The sequence below is a fragment of the Cryptomeria japonica genome, chromosome 9, assembly GCF_030272615.1.
Source record: "Cryptomeria japonica chromosome 9, Sugi_1.0, whole genome shotgun sequence".
Lineage (NCBI taxonomy): Eukaryota > Viridiplantae > Streptophyta > Pinopsida > Cupressales > Cupressaceae > Cryptomeria > Cryptomeria japonica.
Genome location: NC_081413.1, coordinates 336,964,549 through 336,981,413, shown reverse-complemented (window position 1 = coordinate 336,981,413; position 16,865 = coordinate 336,964,549). Strand labels below are relative to the sequence as shown.

The 16,865-nt window shown below is 36.7% G+C and overlaps 1 protein-coding gene across 2 annotated transcripts in view; it reads left to right on the top strand.

The window, feature by feature from the left end:
* The window catches only part of LOC131029720 (probable ion channel POLLUX), an 89,196-nt gene that overhangs the window by 33,386 nt on the left and 38,945 nt on the right, over positions 1 to 16,865 (top strand). For both annotated transcript variants that reach the window (XR_009102813.2, XM_057960342.2), the window contains exon 7: positions 10,083 to 10,331. Coding sequence is in view for 1 of the 2 variants with exons in the window: in XM_057960342.2 (XP_057816325.2) it covers positions 10,083 to 10,331 (249 nt within the window). In the remaining variant the exon portion in view is untranslated. The remainder of the gene's footprint in view (positions 1 to 10,082; positions 10,332 to 16,865) is intronic.

The window sequence follows — 16,865 nt, the reverse complement described above, 5'->3', positions numbered from 1 at the left end:
GATTCTTTTTCAAAGAATCCAACTGGCTGAAGTACATGAATTTCATCTTTTCTCTCAACTCCTCTAGTTGTAGACTGTTGGAAGCACTGATATCTACCCTTAACAATTCTTCAATGGATGTAAGGATTTTTGATTGAATCTCCTGAATCGATCCTTCCATCTCTGCACAATCCCTTCGTGCATGCTCATAAGTAGATTTCCGCATGGCCAATGAACAATACCAACCCTGTAAATCATAGATTTCTCCCTCATGCTCAACTCCTTCATGGATCAACGTGGGCATTGGAATTCTCTTCAACACTCTGAGGTGGGGAATGGTCTTTTCTTGTATAGGCTGGAAATCATCCCATACTTCCAAATATTGTATCCTGAATGCGAGCATTGACGTCTTGTCAAATGCTTAGACAAACTGAGCTAGGAAATCATCTGCTTGCTTTGTCACATCTTCAATCCACTTACCAAACTCTGCATGTGTATTCCTCGTTGCCTCATGATCAAAGTGAAATCCACGATCAACTGCGATAGGCGAGACAAAAGTGGGATCCTCATGCCTCATCCCTGCAATATACTCCTTAAGCTTGATGTTCTCTTCTTGATACATATTTTTCATTTCAATCTCCCTATCCAATCTTTCATTGATCGCCTAGATTGTATCATCGAGTTCGTAGAACTCCTGCGTCTTTGTAGTCCGTCCAAGGGCAATTGAAGTAATCTGATAATCCATGGGAGTAGCCACATTCTTAGTCACATCACCCATCAGGATAGCCACCTGTGCAACTTGCATACCCGTTTCATCTCTAGCAATATTTGAAATTATATTAGCCTTCTTTGGCTTTTTCACCTTATCATTCCTGGCTAAATAGTCATCAATGGGCTGTGTCTCTATCACCTTCTTCCTTTTCTCCATGCTTCACAGCAACCAATTGGGAATGGTGGAAATCTCTATCCCATCATCAAGACACATCTCCCAATCAAGTCCCCTCAATGCTGAGATAACATCATCATCTTCCTCCTTGTCCTTGGTCAAATCATAAACATTATTGTCCAAACTAACCTCCAACTGGACAGTGGGAGATCTTGGCTGTTCTTCATCTTCATGCCGTAGTGCTGATGTTACTGTAGCATGTAACTCTTGAATATTTTCTGGCAAAATTGCTGTATTGGAGCATTGTTCAAACTCTTTGCTCTTCTTTGGCACATCTATCTCCTTCACTGACGAGGAACTAGGAGAAGATAAAGGAGTGCTAGGTTTATGTTTCTTCTTCTTTGACTGCCGACTAACTATTTCATTCCCCTTCACTTTGGATTCTCCAAGCATACCCTTCCTTCGTTTAGGAGCACGAATCTCCTCATCTGTATGAATCCTTACATTGCTGATTGTTCTTTGATCTTCTTCAAGAGAGGACTCCTCTCGTCTTCTCCACATTCCTCAATTGAAAATCCAGATTGTTGCTGATAATCTTAGCCCAATTAATTGTTGTTCCTCTTGTACAATCTTGGATAAAGTAAAACATCCATCCTTCAAACAAGGCACCCTATGGCATTCCCATTACTCGATTGAGCAGGAATATCAGGTCGCTGTATTCATCTTTGAAATCTATACACATAAGTCTTTTAGGTGCCTTAGAATGATAAGGCCTTGGTTCAATCATCCATTCCTTGTTCACAATTGTCTTACATGCGTCCGCCTTCATCTTACATTTTTCTTCGTAGTCATCCTTGGTTCTTTCTTACATATCTGCACTCTGGGGAATTCCAAATACTTCCGCAATTACATCGTCAACGAGGTAGGCAAGAGTTCCCCTTTGGTTGATTGGATCATCCTGGAAACTGGGTCATAATGCCTTGCACACTCTAGAATAAGTTCATTGCACTATATAGATTGAGGAAACTCAGCGGCGTAATATATGCCACTCTTCATGATATTGGCGGAAAAGGGAGAGGGAAAATGATTCTTCATTCCAAACATTCTCTGCTGCATCCGCTCCATATTCAGGAATTCCATGTTTGTATTTGTGATCTTCTTCCATCGGGAGGTCAACTGGGAATCCGGATAAAATTCCTCCTGTACTATCTTCAATTGTTCTTTCCTCACACCGATTCCGGATTTAGACATGGTGCCTGTAGGAAACGCGAAGTCAATATCATGGAAAACCATCCAAATAACCTATTTTCAGAATTGTTTAAGCTCTGATTTCTTATGATTTAGTCAAATTTAGGAACTAAAATATATTTTTTTTATTAAATTCATCATGAATTCTGAAAATAGGATGGAAATTTGACAAGAATAGGGTCTAAAACCCTCATAAAATCTTAGTTTCAAACTTGTATAAGGTATGATTTCAAAACAAAGTCTGAAGACAAATGTGATATACTCAGAAAAATGTCAAAAATGGTGTCCGGAAGTATACCACAAATCTGGAAATGCTTGGAAAAGGTGAGCAAAAGTTCTAATTTTCACTTTTCAATGTTTGAAGACACCCTTCCAAACTCAACAATGGCTCTCAAAGTCTGAAGACAACCTGCAACCTTAAAAAATCAATCATTTGAGGAGGTTGCAGCCATAGGAAAATGTTCACATTTGATAAATTTTACCTCTCAAAGTCAAAATGGTTAAAGTTGGGCGCAAGTAGAGGGCTGGAAATGAAAATCTAAGTGTGAAGACAACCTGCAAATGGAGTTTCAGACCTTACACCAGTAATGGTGTGCTCAGAAATGCTCTCAAATCACCCCCAAAAGACTCCCAAACAAAATCACCTAAGGCTGGAGATGTAAAATCAGGTCTGAAAATGCATGTTTCAGTCAATGATCAGCAACAATGGTGATTAGAATCACCTACAGCAGCACCCAGCCATGGCGTCTAACTCAAAGTTCCCAGCAATGGTGGCACAAATGTCCAAAAAGGATCCTCCAAATGCAAAGTCTCAGCAACACACAAAGTCGTGGTCCCCAATAATGGCGCCAAACATGGAAATCCCTCAAATTGCCAAGAATGGTGGCTTAACCAGCCACCCAAACCGCTGTAACCTCCCTTTAATGGCAGCACCAAGGTGGAATTAGGCAAAATCACCCTCCAATCTGCAACTCTAGCTCACAAAAATGGTGTCCAATGTACACTTAGGCAAAATCGCCTAGCTGGAAACTCTCCAATCAGCCTCCCAGATATGCCTTCAATCAATCACATCAGCAAATATAATAATATTATATTGCTGGCTGGGCTCTTTTAAACTTGCTTTTACCTTGTTAATTCACCACACAAGCAATGTGGGATAAAACTTGCCTCTTTATACTTGCTTGGGAAAATCGATTTGCCTTAGAAAAATATTTAAATCATTAAATGATCATTGCAAATCATTAAATAATTGTTGCTAATTCTTAAATAATTGTTTACAAGGCAAAAATCATTAAATTCGAACCACATTTGCATTTAAAATCGTTCAACTTCATCAAATTTGGCCAATTGGGAAAATTTGCCCCATGTTTGGATAAAAATCCACATGAAAAATCCTCTCGTTTTGCTCATTAAGTCCAAAATTCACCTTTTGGGGAAAATTGATCCCCATCTATATAAAAATCCAGATAAAAAATCATCATAACTCTCACTTGGGGGAAATTCGCCACACATCAGGACAATGATCCACATTAAAATCCATCAAACTTGCCCATCAATTGTCTTGGGGGAAAATCGACCTCCATTTGGATTGTCAATTTCATCCGCATTAAAGTTCATATCTCATTCTAGGGAAAGAACGTGGGTCATCGGGATAATTTCCAACATTTAGACAAGATTTCAGGCCTCCTGGTGGAAAAACGTGGTCCATCAGGACAAATGTCAGGATAGTGGGGGAAAAATGCCCCACATCAGGATTTTGAGCGAGGGAAAATCACGGGTCATCAGAAATTTGCTTAAAACTTGGGAAAAACGTCCCTCACCAGGATAATTGATCCTTAGACTTCAATTTAATGGATTTCCATTGGGAATTTGATGATTTCCACACTCAAAAACACCTAGACATGTCAAATTTCATCGTTACGCATCGAGACTTAGTCATATTTATCCAAATTTGAGCAAGAAAATAGGGATTCCATCGGGATAAAGTGCAATTTAGACTTGAATCTCCTCCTAGGAGCAAGAAAATAACCGCTAAAGGACCTCCTGATGCTTAAGCACGAAAATATCACCGACTTGAACACATTTTAAATTCAATTGCGCCCACAAGTCTAGACTTAGATAAAATTAGGATCACCTAGACATTTAATATTTTACATGCACTTGATCCTATTCAAAATTTAAAAACCCTAATAGCACTTGGGCATAATCATATCAAAACTCGAGACTCAGATATTGAGAAGCCCAAAATTATCACCTACTGCCAAAAACCTAAACTAACATGACGCAGAAGGCAAGAAAGAGGGGGTCCCCGTTTGCAATGGGGCGATGTGTGAAAAGGTCACAATACTGCCCTAGACTCCCAAACTAGTACGACATCCTTCAAAGACAAAGTAAGATTTGTACGGCTAATAATAAGTGGTACAACAACATGGAATTAGTAGGGTGAAACAAAAAGAAGCTAACGAGTCCTTAAGGGATTAGTATGGGTGTTTGTTATGGCATAAAATATTGGTGATTACGATTTGACTCAGTAGAGTTTTAATATATTAGACTCCCTTTAATGTATGACAATGGAACAATAAACCAATAGCCGCGATCACTTGTTTAAAGGGTACGGTAGCTGAAAGCTCTTTGAAAGTACATCAGGGAAGGAAACAATGTGACATACTTAGGAATTATCATATGCTGTGATTCACTTCATATTGAATATCATAGCCTTTATGATATGCATTTACCGATATGAATTCACTTTGTAACATGCAGAAGTAAGCAAAATTACAATAATTTTGCTGTTACAACAATGAAACCCAACCATAGAAATTTGGAATAATAATAACAAACCTTTGAAACTGAAACTTTATTCTATATTTAAAATCAACAACAAAATCTGGAATCATCACACCAAAGTTCAAACACTAAAGAAATTTGAAACATTTAGCACCGATGTGATCCTTGAATGGAATCACCTCTGCAAACAAGAGGGTTTTTGTCCTTTGTCCACCTAAAAATTAAAGGAATTTTGTCCTCCGATCACCTGCAATAAAGTTTTTTTGTTCTTGAAAGCAATTAGATGAACACAAGGTCCAAGCTTTTGGAGAAATCAAATAGATGAAATATTCGGAATGTCTTTTTTTTCCAGCCAAGCTCCTCCATTTATAATCCTGTATTGACAAATTCAAGCCTTCTTCTAGAAGTGTCTAGAATATATATATTTTGATGCTTCAATTAACCTCATTGTCCTAGTGACACTTTTATCATCACTTTAGGCCATTCTTTTGAAAACACTTTATTTGACCTTCCTTGTTAATAATAAAATAATAATAAGCTGCCCCTCTAATAAAATAAATTCACCAGGACAACTTAAGATATTATTTTTATTATTTCCTTATCTTAATTGAAAAAGGGAACATGAGATAAGCATTTTTCTTTTCCACCATTCATAAGAAAAGTCTTTAGTAGATCATGTACGTGTAATGTCCGCCAAAATCAAAATTTTCATTATTCACATAATTACACAAAATAGCATAAATTAAAGACATGTTAAATATCCATAGATGATAGACATATTCACATTACTTACAAGGAGGTATTAGTACAATAAATCATTACAAAACTGAATTCAAGGATTCATAATCCTTTACATGCGACCATAAGGTTGATTACACAAGCATAAAACTTGGAATCCTTCCAAGGAACCTTTTGTAACCTGACACCTACTGCGGGCAAGAACATTGTCGAAGTGCATTTGCACCCTACCATGAAGTTGTTACACTTCTTCGGAATCTTTCATGAGAGGAAGGATCCCCGGCCTAGCACAAGGAAGACTAGCCAAGTAACACTGGAAAGAGTAATGGAATAGTGATATTCTAATGCAACATCTCACTTTTCTAAAGAAATCAAATCAATGATTCGAGATCCACCTACTACACAAGGTTAATCATACATCTTAATTTACGATTTCCAATTATTCCAAGAGAACTCCATGAGTACACTAGAGCATATAAATGCACACATGATCACATAAAGGCTCTTATGAGCACACAAGAGTATCCAAGAGCATATGACCTTCCATGCAATGATCACTAAAATTCACACCTCGATAAGTATTTAGTCTTATAACAAGAATAACAGAGATTTCATCTTTTAAAGAATAAGCAAATATCTATTTAAAGAAGGTATATCACATGTATCATGTATGTTAAACTAAATTAAAGATAACTTGATCATAAACCGATCAAGCATTTAAAATGAAGACACACATGCAGAAATGAAAGTCTAACTCATTACATGGTTTAGAATCTTATTATTTTTGCAATGATAACTCCTATATCTATCTTATTGTAAGCTCTATCCTCTATAGGTTATTCTACTATATATATATATATATATATATATATATATATATATATATATATATATATATATATATATATATATAAGAATTGCATATAAACACATCAAGTGATCAAGAGTATACGAATCCACATACATTAGCATGTAAGCGTAAACAAGAGAAAACAATAAGATTCTATATAAGACAATTTTTTTTTTTTCTATTAAAGATAGTAAGAACACATTAACATCAAAGTATCACCATCACGATCAACCAAAAATATGATCATAACGGGAAGTATCTGCAGTATAATCTCACCTAGAGAGCTATATCATCTGTACAACTCAAGTATCTTGTTATATTGATTACATATATATCAAAATTAACAGCATCATCGGATCAAAAATTATATATAGTACGGGTTATCCACTAGCAGTCTGTCAATCCCAGGAACCAACTATATAAGACAATTATTATTAATGGCTATGATAATTATATAATAAAACTACGACATTCAAATATGTATCATTACTCACAAATGTAATCAAAATAAATATTTCCCCCTAAATCTTTACTCTGTAATCTACTATATTTCTTTGGATATGATGAACACATTAAGCATTAAACTACGATTAGAAGTTATTACAAAGTAATTATTTGAAACCCAATAAATGCTCTTATACTAATAACTTATAATGCTCCTATGTGTCATTTACGCACGTGTATGTAAAACTAGATTCATATTGATGCACTAGATGACTGTTTATACATGCTGATTTGAAAACAATGTTAAAAGTTTAAAACTAAGCTTCATAATAATAATACACTCTCAAATTTCATATAAACAGATGGGACAAGAAGGTATATTACGATATATGCACTGGTATGTTTGCATACTTAGTTTCTGTTGTGTATATATTCTTTAAAAAAGAGAAAGAAGATGATTATGTCTTTACAAGAAGGTATGAAGTGCATGCGCACACACACACACATACTTATCATATTATTATGCTCATACATTCTTGGATTTATAGAACTTCAGTATAAGCAAGACAAAATTATACAGACTAGATGCATTCAATGTTTAAAAACAGTCTTGCTATCCTTCATTTTCAATCTCAGCTCTCAATGGAATAAATTCATAGATTTGTTCATTATGGAACTAATAGATTTCGTTGTATATTGATTTCAGTTGATATTTGTTCATTTATATAACTAACAGAATGTCATTGAACAATGATTCCCTTTCAGTTTTCTATTTAATTCCTGATCTGAAAATACAACTATAACTGTATTCTCTATTCAGATTCAGTTCAAAATCACTTGAATAGTTTTCCTATCATTCTTTCCTAAATTGAAGAAGAAGTAGGGATGAGGAGGAAGAGCTGATCATAGAGGACCAGCAGTTCTTAGAGACCTTTAGCAGACCTTGAGCAAGGTTACACTTGCTCACTTCGATGATAGTGACAAATGTTTAGCTAGAGCATGGGTTCAAAAGCTGGACAATTTCTTGGCTCTTAGGCCTATGGTTGAGGATGAGGCAATTAAGTTTGAAAATCTACACTTTGATGGTATCACACATGAGTGGTAGTATCATGGCCTTATCACTTTGGGTCACATACCCATCACTTCATATGATGAGTTTACTAATAAGCTCATTGAGAGGTTTGATAAAAAGGACCTTGAGTTGTATTTTAGAGAGCTAGCATAGTTGAGACAACATGGTACTATGGGTGCCTATATCTCAAAGTTTCAGAGATTATCAGTTATGGTTCTGAATATTACAGAGAGGAGGTTTGAGGGACTAATGGAACCCATTAGAGGATGGGTTAAGGCATTTGATCTGCCTAGTTTGCAGGAGGCTATGAGGAAGGCTAGGAGCATGGAGCTCGCTGTCCCAAAGAACAAATTCTCATCTAAAGCCCTTCGAGATGAAAAGGGTAGGAAACATGATAACAAGGAAAACATTCAACCCAAAGGGCCCTCCTTGAAGAAGGTGGAAGATGACTTCAAAAAGGACCTAAGAAAGAAAAATAAAGGGAAAAATCCCTTAACTAGAGGCATATTCAGTTGATAAATCAGAATCCGAAACTTATGTAATATGCAGCCCTGATGTTTTTTTGAAATAGTTTTTTTCAAGTTTGGGAACCAATATATAGTGTTTGATGATTGCTTTACTTTCATATTTCATTTACATAGAGAATATATAATGGAATATATGTATTGCAAATTGGATAGAAAATATGATGCATTAAATCAACAACTTCTTCATTAATCTTTTAAATCTCATGCAAATCAATTGAAATCAGACAATGCAAATTGCAGACCTGAAAATGGCTTCCAACCATGAGAATTAACACTCATAAATAATCAGCTACCAAATTGGGCGCTAAAGTTGACAGGGTTAGTAATGTCCCCTACTAGGAGGCTGCCTGTATAATTAACATACATCATTATGCCTTAAATCAGAACACTAAACCAGGGAACAATTAGCATTCATAATACAATTGATAGTTACTATACTTATCCTTACTTCTTTCCTAATCATCAACCCTAACGGCGGATGGGGAATTGCTTGTTAGGGCACTAGGAAAACCATTCTCCACAAATAGGCCTAAGGGTTTCAGGAACACCCATCCATACCACCTCTTGGGGGTCACCTATTTTGGGAGGTATTACAACTGCCTTTCCCTAACAAAACCAACCTATCCTCATGAGGGGCAAGAGAGAATGATTAAGGATTAGGCTATGAGTATACTATTCTCTCATGTATTACGAATATATATGTAAACAAATGAAATTAAGCATAATTGTTATATAAACCTGATTTCCCTATTATGAACAAATATAAATCTTATTGGCATTATCTGTGCTATATGTATATATATGAATTAATGAAACAGTTTATATTATATGCTATATATCTGCCCCTTATACCTAATAGAATTCAAATATGATATTCTGTAATAAGCATTTAGTTTATAGGAGAGATACAGCATGCCAATCTGCTGTCACAACAGTGATTTCTGTTATATAGCTGATCTGTCAGTAAATTAATACTCTGTTCCTTCGATGCCTTTCACTAAATAAATTTCTTCCCTATATAGACCTCAAGGAAGGATGATGAGTCACAACTCTTACCTTGTCCTTAGAGAGGTGTCATTTCAAAGTCAAACTAATAGCTGCCTCTTGTTGACTAAACAGCTCTTGTTATCTTACTCCTTAACATCCGTACCTCCTCTTTAACAATTGTCTGGTGTAATCGCACCTCCTTAATAACATATTACTTCCTTTTATTAGTGTATTAATTAAGTTTGTGCCCTGATGTAATTCATGCTAGCCTCTTTAAATTATTGAGCTGATAAATTACCATCCTGGTGGTATGTATATTACAAAATTTCTACATGTAAGATACTTAGTGAAATATCTCTGTGTATTCCCAGTCTGGTATCTAAATGTCTCAACAACATGATGTTGTTTGTTGGGTTGAGACACATGGCTACAGTACACTTTGGGTTTCACAGTGTTTAGATTGCATTTTCAAGCTTCTATGTTTTAATGCGTTTCAAATCATTAATATTTTGTTTTTGATGTGAATTTATTTTATCATCAAATATTTGTTTCTTATCTATGCAGATATGGGAGGATATTCTTGGGTTTGATGGTGCTGAATTTTATATTAAAAGGTGGCCTCAATTGGATGGTATGCGATTTGAAGATATCTTGATTTCCTTTCCAAATGCAGTTCCTTGTGGAGTTAAACTGGGAGGCAGTGTTGGGAGGATTATATTGAATCCAGATAATGATTTTGTGCTAAGAGAGGGAGATGAAGTTCTGGTTGTTGCAGAGGATGATGATACATATGCTCCTGGACCTCTTCCACAGGTGCACCATCGATTTCCAGTCACTACAATATTAATGTGTGATTTTGATTTGTAATATTGTGCTCTGTAGCAGTATATTTACTTTAGATAGCTTGTACATATATAGTTACAATAAAGCTTGATCATTGCAAAAGATTTGTTTGCAATATAATGCCAAAAAAAGGAATTGCTTTCAGTTGTTGCGAGTCAAACTGCATGTTTTGACTACTTGCTGGGTTCATTATTGCCAATTTATGAAATATTTTCTCTGTGTGTTGACTGTCTTATCAATTACTTCTTCTTACACGATATTCCCAAAGACAAAAATATCAGCTATCTTAGAACAGTAAAGATATAACATAGAAAAATGGCAGGTGTATAATAATTTTTTGCTAGTTATTGCGATTGGGACTGTCCAAGTAGCAAGGTGTGAGAGGGCCCTCCCACTCTGGCAATTTGACAATTGAATTGTGGGGCAACTTTTGAACTATTGATGTACCAATGACCATTTGATCTTTGAAGGTGATCAAGTATTAAGGCTCCATGGACCATGGAGATTAACATGTGGGCCATTGATAGATGATGTGGATCAACAAAATGGGCCTACTTGGAGACAAGGAAAAAAGTGCAACACTCAAATAATATTGTTTACCAATGCGGCAGTTTCAACATAGGGTACCTTCAAACCTAATAATGAGTGAAAGTTGTCAATATCCCTAAGTACACCAGAATTAAGCATATAGAGATTTGTGTGGTAAAATAATTTTGTGATGTTACTAGTGTTCAAAATTCAAATACATTAAAAATGCAAATGGTACATTTTTGATAGTAGTTGATTGGAAATCCAGTCCAAATTCAAACCTGAAAATCTACCATCATCAGAGGAATGCTGACACCATAAATAGAGTTCCTCTGTTCTTTTCAGAAAAAGAATATTGCCTAGATTTGTTTCTATTTATTTAATGCCTAGATTTATTGCTATTATGCTTGGGATTTCAAGAAAAGCAATAAGTGAAATCAAATGAAGCAAAAACACTTTTCAAAGAGAAATGTGGAATTGAGAGTCAAACTAGAGCTGAAGTTGGTATGCTATTAGGGTAGAATTATAGTGTACTTAGTTGGAAGGATTGAAGAGCCAAGTCATATAGAGGGAATCTATAGGAAATCAAACAAGTTGATTGGTGTAATGTTTTTTTTTTCGAAATTGGATTACCCAAAGCCTATTTTTATTCCCCCTAGGTTGGAGGGAGGATTTGCAGGGGAATAATATAATTATAATATATTAAGTTGGCCAAAAGGTACCTAAGTTATAACTTTGGAAAATGACAATTTATTACTATTAAATGGGGCTAAAAAGCAAAATAAAATTATAAAGTAAAAAATGGTCAATATTTAATTAAAAGGAATGTAATTACTTAGAAGGTAATTAATAATTGAAAAACAAAAAATGATGAATATTCAAAATAAAATAAAAAAGTAAATAATAAAAGAAAAAATATTTTTTTTAATTACTTTTAGGGTTGGATTAAAAAAAGATTAAGAAAAGAAATACTGGAAAAAAGTAATTTATTCGATTATTATTAATTTTCAGAAACCCTTGTTGCAGAGCTTCTTAAAACATCTTTCCTTGAGGACGGAATCACTCTCAGGTTATCATGAATTAGAGGACAAAAATCTTCAAGTTCTTACTATTGGCTTCACATGTGGTGCAAGAGCATCCTCTGGACCTGATGCCTACAAGTGGCAAAGTTTGAGTTTTTGTCTTGTTTTGGGTTGTTTTATGATAATAAGGTCATTTTGGACCATGAATAATAATTTGTGCTCATTTGTGTCCTTAGGGCAAAAGATGTCAAAGTTGTTCAAGTGTTGTCAATGTTATAATGACATCTGTTCAATATTGTAATGCAACTTTTCAAAATATTGTTAAAAATTAGTTGTAGGTCGGTTGGAAGTTCAAAACTGATTGTAAAATCTTAAATATGCCTTGAAAACTCGACCCAAGGGGTTCATGGATGTTTTTGAAAAGAAATTAAATCATATTGGAGAAGATTACTGCATTTTTCACTGTAATAGTCCTGTTCATTTGCATGGTACGGATTGTACGTTGCATAAAATGACATGAGACCACTTGGAATTGAAATTGCATTGAATCTAATTTGATTTGGTCTTTGTTTCATCAAATTCCATTGAGTATTGAGGAGGTTATAGCGATTTTACTATAGGCAGTCCTATAAGACTGTTTTTCTGGAAATTGCAGGCTGTTGCAGCATGTTGTATGGACCGTATATTCCATATCTTGATCTCAGACCAATTGGGATTGCAAGATATGTGAATCTACTTTCTTATGCACTTGGTCTCATCGATTTTTGCTAAGTTTTGAGTGAGATATTGTATTTCTAGTGAAAACCCTCCTAGGGTAACTAGTGATAAAGGAAAATGCATAACTCTCCATTCCACCGGTGAAAACTCCTATAAATTGGTGGAATGATCTATAAATATGTGCTCTTTAATATGTCAAACTTTCAGGAACAGGAGAGTAGGTTTGCCTATGAAAGCTTGAAGCCCTAGGCCTGATATCTCTATGTATTAGGCTGAAACTCTTGGTAGAAAGACCAAATTTGCATTGTGTCTCATCAAGTGTGTATTGGAATGATGTGGGATGATGTATGGAGTTTATGGACCCTGTCTAATCCTCAAACCTTGCGTAAACTAGGAAGAACAATGATGATGAAAATCTCTTTGTCACAATTGGGTACCCTAAAAGGCCTTAAGCAGGGACAAAACCTTGTAAACTACTTCATTGATAGGTTTGGGGATGTATATAACTCGATTTTACAAGCCAAGGTAGGTGTTTCATTTTTTGTGAATGGGGAAGTAGGGCTGCTAATCTACATGTCCAAAATATGTGTTCTTTACTGAGGAAAGCATGTTGCAAAACTGCCATGTGAACGTTGACTTGGTGATATGAACAACAACCAGATATCAGACAACCGGGAGGGTTGTATTGGGGGTGAAGAATGAGGTAGGACCTATGTTTCTTTGAGTTTTGTGGATGGCAGTATTTTTGTTTGCTGGATTTTGCGGATGGCATTTTTTCTTTCTGATTTTCGAGATGGCAGGGGGATGGCTAATCAAAATAATATATAAAAAATTAATTACATAAAACTATCCTCAGCCAAAGATCATGTTCAAAAACAAGCCAAGCATGCTTTCTCTTGTACATTGCAATAATTCAAGCCTTTTTGCACATTTTGCTGTTGGTTCGGCCACTAGAAAGTGGCACTCAGATTTGTGGATGGTGTTTGGAACTTAAAACACAACCAAAGAGGTGTGCCTTTTACCTTGACACTACAATCACAAAAATAGGTGTATCTTTCACCTTGATGCTACCATGCCCACAAAAATAGGCAGTAGCATCCATGAAAGTGAAAAGCACACAAAAAATATTGAGAGGGGGGGAGGGGGGTGAGTGAATTAGCATTTCGAACTTTTAAACACATGAAACCACATAAACAAAGAGATAGAACAGAGAGAACAAACATCAACAAGGAGAACACCAAATTTCATGTGGAAAACCCCTTTGGGTAAAAAAACCAGGGCAGATCAATAGCTTTCATTCACAAAATGGGCACCAACCCAGATTACATAAGTGAGCACCGACTCACAGAGAGCACCAACTCTCCTCACAGCACCAACTTCGTTTAGCTGAAGCATCAACTTCAATTTTCACACAAACACGAATGCACGGAAACTTATTAACACTTTTCATAATACACTGAGTACTTCGATCAGCATACAAAAATTACACACACCCCGCTGAAATAGTTCTCGACTTCTTATTTGCAGCAAGTTGAAAAGACAACCAAAATATATCCCACACCAGAAATGAAGACAGCGATTAACAGCAGAAAAATAATCTTGAAAAGCTTAACATGCAGCATACATGTTTGTCTCCATAAACTCTAAACAAGGAAGGAATGGCTAAGGTATTTATCAGTTACTTCAGAATTCAAATGATTCCTTTTTAATGCTGACGTTACATAGATTTTGTTAGGAATAAGCCGCCCCACTCACACTCAAACGAAGGATCTACCATTGCTCAAAAAGGATAAATAAATTAATGTGCTGCCAACAATCAAAGACTGAAATTGTCAGAGTATACAGACACTTGCAACTGTCATACACTAAGAATAATACCATATCGCCTCACTAAATTACCATGTCCAGCAGATGATATTTATTTCACCAAACAATAGCACAGATAAAATATAACTGCCACTAATTAAGAAAATCGTTGACTGGCTTTGACATCAATGACAATATTCAACAATCTCCCCCTTTGTCATTGATGCAACTCCATTTGAAACCAAACTGAAACCAAAATTGCTTTGAAAAGAATGCGGCTCCATCTGACTCACAACTCCCTCTTTGACATCAATGACTGAAATCGACTTGCATAACTGAAATAGGGCTGAAAGAATATGACAATGAAAACTTCCCCCTAGTCAAAACAACAATTCAAAGATGGAGTGGAATGATTCCCAAATTCTCACTCTTGATATCATCAAGAATGTACAAATTGTTAGTAGCCCTACTTGCATCAGCAATATGTTTATCGTCTTTATTGATTTCACAACAATCTGAATTGAAAACTAAAGTGTGTCCTTGATCACACAATTGACTCACACTTAACAAATTGTGTTTTAGACGTTCTACATATAAAACATTCTCAACTTTGGTCTCACCATCATCCAAAAACAAGTGTACCTTTACCTTTGATTTTTGCAAATGTATCACCACCAAATCTTACCTTACCTCTATTAGTCTTTTAAGAGTGAGAAACTTGTTCTTGTCTCTAGTCATATGCCTAGAACTGCCACTGTCTATATACCATATGTCTTTTTCATTTTGTGCATGAAAGGCTGTTTGCACAATCAGGGATTCCACTAAAACTTCTTTCTCCTTCTTCCTCCAAACCTTAGTAACCTCCTTTGCGTTGTCCTCTTTTTCAATTTTCTTGTTTTGCTTAGAGAAATCTGCCATACCACTTCTACAAAGTTTTGCAGCAAGGGTCTAATAACACATGTTAGTTTATAGTTGTTTGGGGTGTTTATGTTTTGTTATGTATGGGTTGCCGAGAGGTTCCTGTGGGGTAGTTGGTAGATTGTGACGGTTGGCAGCTTGGCCAACCGCCGGGTCTATATAATGTGTGGATGGAACCTCGGCAAGGGAGGATTGTACTGGCATATTTGGAATGAAATAAAGATACCATACTTCTGCCATATCTGTTTCCTATAATTGTTATCTATTATTTGATATACATGAATGTTCTTGTTACATGAAGTTGTTGGTACGTGTGGGATATTTTTGTTTATCCGTGAGTTTACCAACCTCACCGTAGGGACTAAACATTTTGGCGCTGTTGCTAGTGCGAACCTGGAGATAACCATGGTTGCAGGCGGAAGGAATTAATGGGCTGGCCATTCAACCAGACACACACGAAGAAAGAACTGAGGAAGAGGCACGAGAGGATCAGTTGACGGCAAACTTGGTAGAGTTGTGTCACGTGTTGGTCACGCAGTAGGTGCAGAGGAAGGCTTAGGAGAGAGCCGTCTCTGAAGGCACGGTACGTGGTGAACTCACTGACAACACTCCTGTCTTTGATCTGCTCGGGAGCATTCCAAGGTTGCTCGGCAGAAATCTGATTGCACTCCAAAAACAAAGGGAGAAAATTGCACGAGAACTCCGTCGGCAACAAGTACTGCAAAGGTATGAAGAGAAGAACCGTAAGGAGGAAGAGTTAAGGGATACGAGCCGACGTCGTACTCCCAGCAATTAATGCCCCTACGGCCAAACGTACCACTACCACTGAAGGAGTAGGCGAGGGAACCGTACGAAGATCCCTTTGTATAAAAGAACAAGCCGAGCGGAGACGATGGCTGAGGGAAGTTGCTGACTCAAGGACTTCGGAGAGACAACGTAGGAGTTGGAGTGTGAGTCGGAGTCGTAGTCGGGAGAGATAGAGACTGTGTACGTGGAAGGAGTTGGAGGAGGTCGCTAAGAACCGGCCACTTCTAGACGTAACGGAGGAGGATCTGGCTGACCAGTCCCCACACTCGACGTCGAGTGAAGACTTCGGAGCCGAGTCGCAGAGCAGTCCGTCGGAGTACTCTGAACAAGGAGAGGAGGCGGTACGGGATTTGCACGAAGAGATCGCCAATATCTTTGAAACGACATTGTTTTGCATCGGGAATTTGTCCTTGGCAGAGGAAAACAGTTTAGGAGGTTCGGAGCCTGAAACTTTGGGAAGGAGGGAGGAGTACAGAGGCGAAAGTAATCACGGTGCTGAGGATGTAGGGGACAGACGTGGTGAAGGCTCAAGTGGGACCGAGAGTGTAGGACATGCACTGGTACACGAAGAGCAAAACATCATGTCCTTGTAGTATGCGCACACTACCTACCAAGTGGTACATAGTACCATACACACTTCCTTCCAAGCACCCCTACAAAACAATCCCAGGACAAAACCAATGCAGAACATGGACAAACAAAAGCT